Source organism: Myotis lucifugus, unplaced genomic scaffold, assembly GCF_000147115.1.
Source record: "Myotis lucifugus unplaced genomic scaffold, Myoluc2.0 scaffold_1233, whole genome shotgun sequence".
In the NCBI taxonomy this organism is placed as follows: Eukaryota; Metazoa; Chordata; class Mammalia; order Chiroptera; family Vespertilionidae; genus Myotis; species Myotis lucifugus.
In genome coordinates, this window is record NW_005872281.1 from 33186 (window position 1) to 45592 (window position 12407).

The 12407-nt window shown below is 59.2% G+C and overlaps 1 protein-coding gene across 1 annotated transcript in view; it reads right to left on the minus strand.

Moving 5' to 3' along the window:
• The window catches only part of LOC102427516 (receptor-type tyrosine-protein phosphatase N2-like), a gene marked incomplete at its 3' end in the record, with an annotated part of 42751 nt that extends 30350 nt beyond the window's left edge, over positions 1-12401 (minus strand). The window contains exon 1 of the mRNA XM_023748264.1: positions 12334-12401. Coding sequence (XP_023604032.1) covers positions 12334-12363 — 30 coding nt within the window. The remainder of the gene's footprint in view (positions 1-12333) is intronic.
• Between the last annotated feature and the right edge of the window lie 6 nt (positions 12402-12407).

Below are 12407 nucleotides of genomic sequence, written 5' to 3' on the forward strand. Positions count from 1 at the left end.
GGTTCAGTGTCCTAAGACCCATTCGGGCCGAGACCAACCAGATCCATTTGGGCTGATACCAACCAGATATCAGGCTTGAGAAAACAGACTTGCTAAGAAATGAAGATTGCACATCTGCACCATGTATAGCACCTGCTTGGATGCCGGGTGTGGGGGCTCAGACGTCGGGAGACCCTCAGCCCAGTGGGGCCCGGCTGTGGCCTGCAGCACCTCCAGCCCTGCCTGGGCCTGGCTGTGGCCAGCAGCACCTCCAGCCCTGCCTGGGCCCGGCTGTGGCCTGCAGCACCTCCAGCCCTGCCTGGGCCCGGCTGTGGCCAGCAGCACCTCCAGCCCTGCCTGGGCCCGGCTGTGGCCTGCAGCACCTCCAGCCCTGCCTGGGCCTGGCTGTGGCCAGCAGCACCTCCAGCCCAGCCGGGCCCGGCACACACACGAGCTGCCCTAGAAGTGCCATTCCTCCCAGGCCAGGCTCGGAGCTGCCAGAAACCGGATGGTGCCTTTCCCGCTCACAGTGCCGCGGGGCTCTAACCACAAGCGGCCGTCAACCTAGGACTCAGTCCACACTTGTAACTCAGGGAACAATCATGACGAAGAAGTAAACATGGGATGTGTTTTCAGGCTCCAAAAAAGCCGGCCTGAAGTGCCAGTAAATATCTGTTGAATGAATCCAGGGTGTGCCCCTGGCCCCACCTTGAGGACGGGCGGCAGCTCCGTGGCCACGTGTCCCCCGTGTCAGACACGAGGGTGAAGGTAAGGTCAGGGTCACTGGAAACGCAGGTGAGACTCTGAGCCACAGCATTGACGCAAACGGACCATTTTGGACGAATGGATACCAGTGCTTCATTAACAAGTCTTCTTTAACGACATCTACTGTCTATAGTATTACATGAGCACTCAGAGGGTGAAAGGCAGCTTCCTATGCTAATAAGCAAACTGTGATTTCTTCTAGAATATTCTTATACATTTAACATTTTCCAGCTTTGGCTCGTAGCTCTCTCACCTTCGCCGGCTATGTGGGAATACTGCACGAGCCATTCCTGGGACACACGAGCAGCTCAGATCCTATAAAATATTCATCTGCTTTCAGAGATATTTGCACCCTGCTGGCAAACGTAGACAAAGTCATATGGAGACTCATTAAAATGGCTATTTTAATGGCAAATGCTTTCATCAAACCTCTCTTTCCACTAAACATTTTCTTCAGAATTATTTTCATTAAGAAGTTGAACAATTTGCACATTAGCTGCTAATCCCCTTTCATTTAAAAGTCTGCTGATAAAATTCTTTGCTTGTCATTCAAATAGTGAGGAATAATTATAGACGGGGCTTCCATCTCAGCTTCATTAATGGTAAATTGCATGGACGTCTGAAGCATAAGTCAGCTTTGATACATCTCAGAATGCAATTTCCACGGCTTCCCTGGGCTGCGTGCAATTAATTACACAGTTACTAAGGGGACGCGTGCTAATGAGAGCCACCTCAGCCAGGCCACCGCCTCACAACACGCCTCCTGCATCTCGCTTCCTTCTGTGACTTGGTCCAGACAAAAACCCACCGCCATGGACAATGTCGTGGTTTTAAATGTGAGTCGTAGCTGCTTCAATGAACACATGTCTGAAGAAAAATTAATTAGATTTTATGTTAGTTCTACTAATTTTTTCCTTTTTAAAAAAATATATTTTATTGACTTTTTACAGAGAGGAAGGGAGAGGGATAGAGAGTTAGAAACATCGATGAGAGAGAAACATCCATCAGCTGCCTCCTGCACACTCCCCACTGGGGATGTGCCTGCAACCAAGGTACATGCCCTTGACCAGAATTGAACCTGGGACCCTTCAGTCCGCAGGCCGACGCTCTATCCACTGAGCCAAACCGGTCGGGGCTAATTTTTGCCTTTTAAAAGTTTAAAATATCTACCCAAGGCATCTCAAACTCCTAAACTAGCTGTTTCTCAGACAAAACATTACAGGTGATGCCCTGGACGGTGGCTAAGTGGTTAGAGCGCCGGCCAGCACACTGAAGGGTCTCAGGTTTGATTCTCGGTCAAGGGCACGTACCTGGGTTGCAAGCTTGATCCCCAGCCCAGCTGGTGTGTGTGCGGGAGGCAACCACTTGATGTGTTTCTCTCACATCAATGTTTCTTTCTCTTTCCCTCCCTCCTCCCTCCCTTTGCACTCTCTAATCAATGGAAAAAGTCTCCTCGGGTGAGGATTAACAACAAAAAGACATTACAGGTAAGGTGTCTTATTTCTACCAATGATCTGTTCTCCTTCAAAGGTAAGTGAGAAACAGTGGAAGAGTCGGAAGACACCACATAAAAATTGAAGAGATAAATCCAATCATTCTAATTTTTAAAAATTGATTTTAGAGAAAGAGGAAAGGAGAGAGAGAGAAACATGGACTTGTTGTTCCACTTATTCACGCATTCATTGGCTGCTCCTTGTATGTGCCCTGACTGGGGGTCGAGCCTGCAACCTTGGCAGGGCAGGTGCCGCTCTAACCACTGAGCACACAGCAGGTCCATCTGATCATTCTGAACGGACCACACTCTCCTCATCCTGTCCTCGCCCAAGTCACACCTATGCCTGGCGGCAATGAAGCCCCTCATCCCCGTGGATCGTTGAGTTTGTGAACTTTTAGCACAGAGGCTGCCGCTGACCGTACAAGGAAGGGAGCGTTTCTGAGACTCTGACATGGAATAGACATCAGGACGGTGACCCCGCTAACGCCCATTTCTGCCTCCTCCTTATAAATGACAGAAGCAGGGACGATGCATTTGCACGTATTTGTTTTACAGCAACTGTTATTACTGTAAGTCGGTGGTTCTCAACCTTCTGGCCCTTTAAATACAGTTCCTCATGTTGTGGTGACCCCCGACCATAAAATTATTTTCGTTGCTACTTCATAACTGTAATGTTGCTACTGTTATGAATCGTCATGTAAATATCTGATATGCAGGATGGTCTTAGGCGACCCCTGTGAAAGGGTCGTTCGACCGCCAAAGGGGGTCGCGACCCACAGGTTGAGAACCGCTGCTGTAAGTGAATACACAGGCCTTATTAAGTGAGGAAATAAAATGTGGATGTTGGCCTCCACCATGTGCATTGACATGTGAAATACACTTGAAGCCAGAGTTTCTTAGAAATTCCGTTTATGTACAAAAGCCAGTTGCAAACCAAGCGGGGCTTCCCGAGAGCTGACAGGACGGAGGGAAGTGAAGGGGGAGCGTGGCCCGCGGCCTGAAGGCACCAACCCGGGGAGGTCTCCAGGCCCAACAAATTCTGGGAGGAACCGGACCCCGGGCCGGCAGCATCGCCGGCGCCCAGGCGCCGGGCCGCGGGGACGGACAGGCAGCGCTGTGATGGAGAAATGGGGCTCGGGTTGGCTGCGGCGATGGCATCGGTGCCCGCATCCTCGGGGCGGGCTTCACAGCAGGCGTCAGTGACGGCCTCCGCGTGTTGTGCAACAGCCGATTCCTGTGTTCAATGGCCACCCCCACCCTCCCCGGCTGAAGGGCACCCACAAGATTCAAACGGCCAATTCCAGGCCACGGTCTCGGACCCCCACACCTGCACCGTCACCCGACTGACGGGAAGAAGCCCAGGAGATGACGACAATGGTGATCACGGGGACCTTTCAGGCCCAGGAAAGAGGAGGAACGGTTGCCTAGCAACGCAGACGGCTTCTCCCCCATCACAAAGCCCAGATCTTTTCTTAGAACAGCCTTTTGTGTTCTGTGCCTGTGATGTGCTCATTATGATTTCCCGATGATGTTTTTAGGAAGAAGGAATTTCAGTGAGTGGTGTGAGGTGCCCCGGAGACAGTCGGCGGCAGGAGCTCGCTCTCGTGTGGATGGGAAGCACCAGGTCCACACACAGTGGAAAGTACCGGCAGGGATTCCAACGGCGCTCATGAGGCCCCAGGCCCCCTCCGCTCTCTTGCTCTCCTTCCTTCCTTCCTTCCCTCCCTCCCTCCCTCCCTCCCTCCCTCCCTCCCTCCCTCCCTCCCTCCCTCCTTCCTTCCTTCCTTCCCTCCCTCCCTCCCTCCCTTCCTTCCTTCCTTCCTTCCTTCCTTCCTTCCTTCCTTCCTTCCCTCCCTCCTTCGTTCCTTCCTTCCTTCCCTCCTTCCTTCCTTCCTTCCCTTCCTCCTTCCTTCCTTCCTTCCCTCCTTCCTTCCTCCCTCCCTCCCTCCCTCCCTCCCTCCCTTCCCTCCCTCCCTCCCTCCCTCCCTCCCTCCCTTCCTTCCTTCCTTCCTGCCTTCCTTCCTTCCTTCCTTCTCTTCCTTTTCTCCCTCCCTCCCTCCCTCTCTCCCTCCCTCCCTCCTTCCCTCCTTCCTTCTCTCTCTCCCTTTCTTATTTATTATTATTTTTAATCCTCACCAAGAATATGTTTACTGATTCTAGAGAGAAAGAGGGATAGAGAAACATCGATGTGAGAGAGAAACATCGCTGTGAGAAACATCGATCCATTGCCGCTGTACGTGCCCCAAATGGGGATCAAACCGACAACCCAGGTATGTGCCCTGACCAGGACTCGAGCCCACAGCCGTTCAGTGTATGGCATGATGCTCCAACCACTGAGCACCCAGCCAGGCCAAGTACTTTGGTTTTAACTCCCAATGTGCAATAAGATAAGAATAGGAGGAGAGACATGTCACCAATACTGGAACAGCTCACACAAGACTCAAAAATGTATCTTCTCTTCACCAACCAAGCTTGCTAAGAGGGAGCAGAGCCTGGAGCCGAGCCTGTGTCCCAGGCCTTCCTGTCAGCCGCGGAGCAGCTGCCGCCCCGCGGAGAAAAGGGACAGTGGGGCTCCGGGTCAGCCACAGCCACCGAGAGCCGCGGCCAACACTCCTCACCCAATTGCTTTGAGATGCGGAGTTCGAAGTAGAGGAGAGAAGAAAGTTGACCTATCAAAAACCATTTTCACTGCTTAGGGTGAAGTTAGAGAAAAGACTATCCAAGATATTTTCCATCTTTTTTTCAGCTCAACTGCAGGAATGACGCACCGTGCGTTTGCGAGGGGTGGGGGAGCAGTGGCATGGGTCACACGGTGCCACCCTCTGCCCTCCTGTCCAGCTCACGCAGCCGGAGCCTGCCCCCCAACAGTCTCCGTCACCCTCGTCCAACGTGTGCGCCGGGTTTCCCCATGCAGGGCCACTCACCTGCCCCCGCCTGCTGACCGAGGCGCCAGTCCCCGCGCAGCCAGGCTCAGTGACACACGGTGCGCAGTGCCTGCGAAGGGCGGTCAGGCCCGCCCGCACACAGGAAGGGGAGCGGGGAGCCGCTGGCGAGGGCACGGTGCGCCCTCTCTCACAGGCGGCCCCTCGGACGCCTTTCTTTATCACGCAGGATGTGACATCGGTCGGCAGGCCATCGGTCCGCAGGTGGACCGGCAGGTGGTGTGAACCGACGGCGGCCTGCCACTGGCCCCGTGCTCTCTTGGTTTGACTGGCGTGGACGTATGTTCCCAGACAGTAGAAGGCGGGGTCACCTGAAGACCCTTCCCCACAAGACACTGGGAGGCACTGGGCCGGTGGCAGGCCAGCCTCTCACAAGATTAAGGGGACCCCTCAGGAATCCGAAAGAAGAGGGGTGTGGACACCACGGCAGGAGCCACGTGACCGCAGACGCCCAGGCCCTGGGGGGAGGGGGAAGGCCTGGCTGTCACTGAGCCCGAGGGGCCACGGGGCCTGCCTGCCGGAGGCAGGAGTTGGCCGTGAACCCATACACCAGGACCCTCAGCAGGCCCACTCTCAGCGCTAGGGTTCCCCAGGGACTCCACATAGGCCTCGCCTGGTCGGAGGACGGAGGCTCACAGCGCAGAGGTGGCTGTCCGGGGTCTCGGTGAGGGACTGCATCGTAATGATGAGGACGCTGGAGTGGGAATCAACAACATGACAAGAAGAGCACAGCAGGCGATTTCACAGAGAAGGAATGGCACGGCTACAGTGAAAACGTACCCCTTGAAGGGGGGGAACGCCATGGGCGGGGTCCCTGGGAGACTGGACTCCACTGAGGAGAGACATGGAGAGGAGAGAGCTGGGGATCCCCGAGGGCAGCGGAGGCCGAGTGACAGCCCCTGGGAGGCCGGGGAACTGGGAGGGTGGGAGAGTCCTTTGAACCACACACAGTGTGCTGTTTCCTGGCACTGATGGCATACAGGCTTCTCCAGTTCAGAAGCCACAGAAAGACCAGGGCGAAAAGAACAATGAAATCAGCCCCATCACGGGCACAAGGAAATCCCGGACCAGCGAGGTGCGGATTGAGGGGACAGTGTGCCTGACGCAGAAGGGCCCGACCGGCCGCAGCGACAGCCCCCAAGGCAGGAAAACAGTCTTTTCAAAGCGACGAGAGAAAAGCGACGGGAATCTGATCCTGGCTCCTCGGCTATGCAAGTGTGAGGATCAATCGAAGAGTTTTCCAGACACAAGCTTGGTAGATTTTCTGACTGAAAAAGGATATATTTCAGGTAGAAAAACAAATAAATTTTATCCCAAACTAAGAATGAAGGAGAAATGGTGAAGGAAACAAAAAACACCTGTTAAAATGGGCGTTACGTGGGCCGGGGTGCTCAGTGGTTAGAGCTCCAGCCCCACGCCCTGAAGGGTCTTGGGTTCGATTCCTGGTCAAGGCATGTGCCTGGGTTGCAGGTTCGATCCCCCGTCCCGGACAGAGTGTGTGCAGGAGGCAACCAATCGATGTGTCGCTCGAATGGATGTGTCTGTCTGTCTGTCTCCCTCCCTTCCTCCCTTCCACTCTCTAAAAATCAATGGGAAAATATCCTCAGCTGAGGATTAACAAAAAATTTTAAAAAAGAAAGTCAGTCTCCACAAGTGCTGACCTTAAAAATGGTTACTTTAAGGGTAAACAGAGTGAGAGGGACCCGGCAGTGACCTGGGAGCCAGGCAGAGGCGGGAACTTCTGACCTGGTCAAGGTTAAACCCACCAGGACACCTGCTCAGCTGTGACGGCCGCCCGAGGAGGGAGAGGAGGGAGCGAGCACTCCGTCTTCGCAGAAGCTGAGAGACGAAGCACGGAAGACGAGGCGCAGCCTGCTGTGTGAGCTCAGCAGCGCAGGCTCAGGTCCTGCAAACGGGCTCAAAACAGAAGCACATTCAGAGCTGGGACTCACTCACTTTGGAGGCAGCTGGATGAGCCCCCTTCAAGGGTGAAGGCGGAGAGGGCGGGGCCTGCTGATCAGCGACTAACACCTACTGTGCGCCAGGCACACACTGGGCACTGCGCCCACAGGGTCCAGTAGGGCTGACTGATCCTTCCTGGAGCGTGAGAAGCCTCGAGCAGTGAGAAGCGGGCGCGGGTTGGTTTCAGGCCCAAGAGTGTCCCGGGGCAGGTGTGACGAGGCCTCGAGGACACGGCCAGGTGGGAAATGGCAGCCGGAGGACAGGTTGGGATGAGACCCAGGAGGCTCTGAAAAGCCACCCACGCCCCAGGCGTTAGCCGCGCACTCCGCAGCCGCGGCGGAGAGGTCACCCACGCCACCTCACGGACTCCAGCGACAGGTTCCCGGCCAGCAGCAGCCCCTGTCCTCACACCTGTCCGTCCGTCACCCTGACTCTGGCCCCTGGCCCCTGGCCCCATCTTCCTGCTCTGAGAGTCAACACAGCCCAGGACTCCCACCACGGAGCCCCACGTGACGTAGCGTGTGCCGGCTGCCCACGGCTGCCCACGGCTGCCCACGGCTGCCCTCGGAGGAGGACCCCAGCAGGCCACTCACACCTGGTTCACGTGCAGGCGAGCGGCGTGTCTCCCTCAAGGCATTTGTGGGCTTTCACGCCCAGGAGGCCTTTGTGTGAACGTCAGGGCGAGAGAGGACGTCACATCCTGTGTAGACGAGCTCCCCCGAGGGGAGGCGGAGGCCATGCCCAGGAGTGGAGCCGCGTCAGGGAGGGAGCAGGACGAGGGGGGCGCTGCCTCTCGGTGGCCTGTCACCTTCCCCTTGAGGACACTCTCCGAGGGGCTCCTGGGTGAGCAGCTGGCCGACACGGGAGGTCCGTGTGAGTGCGCTCAGGCCAGGAGTGTGGTGGAGACACGTGGCTGTGAGCGAGACCAGCCAGGCGCCACGTGGGAACACAGGCTCCTAATGAGACTCGAGGCGCGTGGAGCTGTGGTGGTGGAGGCCACGCGTCCGTGGGAGAGGCATACCGACGTGCGGCGGTGCCTGTGCCAGCTCGGGGACACGCCCCCCACCCGTGGGTCTGCCACGCCCACACCAGGTCAGTGCGGCGGCAGGAGCTCCCCTTCTGTGGCGCGAAGCCTGGGGTCCCTCCCTGTTGTGACGTCCATTCCCCAGGGCTCCCGGGGACAGCAGCCGCCACATACACACGCTCAGGGACGCCAGTGGCTACTCAGGCCTCGTGTTCCAGGGGCAGAGGGCACGTGTGGCGCTGGGTCCACACCCCTCCCTGTGGACGCGGGTGCTTTGGGCAGGCTCTGCAGGCCGGTGTCCTGGTGACGTCCTCTGCGCTTTGCCTCGAAGGGGGACAGGATCAAGTCAACGTTTTTTGTCACATCCCCAAAGCCTGAGCTCGGGCTGCTCAGCCTGAACAGCAGGGGACCCGCGGGGCCGACCGGTGGCCGTGCCCTGGGCTCTTCCATCCATGTCACTGCCTGCACGGCTGACCATGGCGCCCGTCACGCGGGACTGGCTCCCAACGTTCGCTGAGGGTGTCAGCCTTCCAGGAATAGGCGGGTTCCCAGGGGCCCTTGACCTTCTGGAGGGACGCAGTGGGTTTCCCAGAGGGGACCCCATGCATGTACACACAGTACGTTCACATATTTGTGCGAAGCCGCCTGCCCGGGGCCCCTGCCACGCACCCATCACCAGGCCCTGGAGTGTCCCGGGGCAGGTGTGACAAGGCCTCGAGGACACAACCAGGTGGGAAATTGGCAGCCTCCCCACTCCTCCGCCCAGATCCTCCGTCCCTGCGAACATGGGCACCACCCCTCCCCACCAGGCCCTGTGCTGAGTGCGGATCCAGCCCACCCTTTCCACCTGCCCCGGGCTTCCCAGCCCCACAGGTCCCGGGTCCTGGGCCGAGACGTCCTCCCTTGGGGGAAGCCCTGGCCCCATTTCTTTGTCGCGACCCTTGTGGCATCTGTAAGGACAACTGTGAGCGAGGGAGGCCAGTGAGGTGGCGCGTGCAGCTTGGAGGCCGCGGGGGGGCTGGAGGAGGCCTATGCAGAGCCGCTTTGCAGGTGAGATGCAGGTTGAGGTGCATCCGGGATGCAGAAGGTCCCAGTTTTGAGCCAAGCTCATCGGATCCAAGTCTGTGCTCTCCACGCCATGTGCTGGGCTCTCGAGGGCAGCCCGCCTGTCCGCACGTCCTCTCCACAGCTGCCCGGGAACCCTCCCTCCCCAGTTGAGCGCTGGCCGGCCTCTCGCCCTGAGCCCTGGTTACCTGGTGCCCCGAAGACCACCTGGATCGCCTGGGTCACTGATCTCATCAGTGGTCCCGTCACCTGTGTGGGGCCTGTGTCCTCCGTCACCCGGCAGACTCCTCTCCCTCCGGGCACAGCCTCGCCGGCCGCTGTCTCCTCTCTGAGATTCTGTTTTCATGGGCTTCCTGGCATGAGGTCACAGCACATGCATGTCACTACTGTGGACACAGTGACCAGGACAGGGCGAAGGCTCCTCCCAGACCAGCCCCCAGGCTGCAGGGTGATGGGCTTGTCCCTCCGCCACTTCTTCCTGTAACGATGCCTCTGTGCTTTGCGACAGGAAACGTTCCCATGTTGCACTCGGGAAGGTCGCTGTGCCGGTTACATTTTCTGATGCCTTGGCCACTCCTCCCTCTGCTGTGGGTCTGTCTCACTCCCACTGGCTCTGGGTCCCCTTGAACCTTCCAGGTAGTACGCACCCCTGCACCGTGCCCGCATGGCGCCCGCCTGGCGAGGCTTATCGGGGCCTCTGAGTCCTCAGGGCGGCTCAGGGAGTGCGCACTGGCCGACGGCAGCTTCTGGTCACAGTGGTCACCGTCCTGGAGCCTCTGCGCGTGAGGCCGTCGGAGTTCACGTGCCCTTTGAACACAGCTCTGGTCCGCTCACCACGTGCTGTGGCCTCAGTCCTGCAAACGGCCTGTGGGTCCAGAGCTGAGCGCTGAGCCCTGCCACCTGCGTGCAGAGGGTGAGGTGTTTTGCAAACATGCTTCGTGGGGCTCAGGTGTGTGGCGTCTCCAGGCCTCTCCACTCCAGGCGAGGGACAAGGCCTGGTGTGAGGACAGCCGTGGGGTGGGAAGAGCGCCTGAACCGGCCGGCAGAGTGGGCAGAAGGGCAGACGGCCAGGACCCTGAGTGAGGACAGACCCTCAAGGAAGGCCCGGCCCCCATAAGGGCCCACGTGGCGCATCCACGGTGCGCACACTCCCGCTCCGTCGCCAGGCTCCTGCCCAGGCCCGTGGGACCCCCGAGACAGTGCTGGCTCAGGAGACAGGCCTCGAGTCCGCGCTGCGCGTCCACATGGTGACGGGGGGCCGGGGTGGAGGTGCACTCGGCCTCTCGCTGCATCGGGGCTCGGAGTCGGAGACCTTCTGCAGGGACACCTCCCATTAGGCGTGGCAATGCCACGGCCACGTGAAGGCTAGGTCAGCGCGTGCGGCGCGTGCATTTCCCTGGAGAACTAACTGCCACGCGTGCGCTCACCGTGAGGCCACGCCACGGTTCTCCGTGGGAAGCGCAGTGCTTCCTTGTCCCGTGGAGCCTGAGGCCTCCTCGGCTGTAAGCGCGGCGGAAATCGACACGATGTGGACACCAGGAGCCTCGACGCCCTCCAGCCAGCGTGGCGGAGGCACACGGCCCAGCGCTGCAGCCACTGAAAACCTGACCTGTGGTTGAGTTTCCTTTTCTAAAAGGGACAAATATTGTTGAAAACAATTTAGTGGATTCACTATCCGGCCACACACGTCTGTGAGGAAGCGTGTAAAGGCAGGTGGCCCTGTCCCGGGCGTCCTCCACCCCTGGGGCCCCGGCAGAGGGGAGGGCGCAGTGGACCGTCCTCCATCCCTGGGGCAGAGCAAAGATGTGTGTGTCCAGCTCAGCGGCCGGACAGTGGGCTGCTGGTCTTGGCCTCATTGCAGGCTACCCCCCAGCCGCATGGTGCATCCGTCCCCACATCTGGTCCAAACGGCCCGGCATCCTGGGCTCCTGCTCGCAGACTCGGGCACCCCAAGACAGACGTCCCCCGGTGCACCCCAAAATGGACACACCGGTGACACCATAGCCTGTCGGAGCCTTAGGGCCTCTCCAGGCCCCACCTCCGGGCTCTGCAGTCAGACTTTTCAGTGAAAATGCGGTTTCCTGTGTCCCCCAAACCTACCCCCCACGAGATGGCGGCTGACGGTGAGGACTGAGGGGCGATGAGTCACCAGGTGGCCCCGTGACCAGATTGGTGCCCTTGTACTAGTGAAAGGGACCCAGAGGGCCCTCTCCCCTCTACCACGGCGGACAGAGTGGGAGGCCCTCCACCGGACTCCAGCCTCGGGAGCCTGTGGTGCTGTCACAGCCGCGGACACACTGGGACCTGCTGTCTGTGGTCCTCCGTCTCCATTGGCGTTAAGTAAACAAGTCAGGGCGTCCCCACAGAGGGAAGCGCTGAACCATCACAAAGACGGAGTCTGGGGCAATGAGGGGCCCAGTGCGTGTGCTCTGGCCGAACACGCGCCAGACAGGAGGGAGCCTGGCTGCGACCTGGCAGCGAGCGGACCCTGTGCCCGGAGGAGATGGCGGCGAGGAGGGCCGAGTTCTGAACGTCTCTCCTAATAAAACTGGGTTAATCCCGTGCCAGCGGCAGGACACGGCCACGGCACGCGTGTCCCGCTGAGGACGGCACGCTGGGGCGGGCGGAACAGGGAGCAGGTCCACCCTGCAGAGGCCGCTGGCGTGTCCTCACGGAGACTGCCCGGCCCCTGGGCCTCCTGCCAGGCCGAGCCCTGCGCCCTCCCTTCCGCCAGTGTCCCTGTGTGTCACGAGCAGCATGCGAGCGACATTCACTTACCCCGAGGATGCTGGCCAGACTGGGGGAGGGGCAAGTGCTGTCTGTTAGTTGGAGGTTAAGGAAGCAGCGCACAGTAGGCGCTAATGCATGCTATCCCCACCCGGTAGCCTCAGAACCTCTCGGGTCCGCTCGTGGGGCTGGCACTCAGGGCAGGAGCAGGGCACTGAGTCACACCGGCCACTCGCTCCGAGGCCCCAGCAGAGGAGCCCGCTGTGGGGCCACACCCTGCGTGTCGGCCGCGCAGCCAGGTAAGGGGCTCCCCGAGCCACTGTCATGACGCGACAGGAGCGCAGGCGGGGTCGCGGAGCGGGTTTGGGCCTTACCAGGACCATGTGGCCGGTCGAGATGTCCATGTTGGGCAGCGCCGGCTCCTCGGACCAGGACGAGGTGCTGCTCC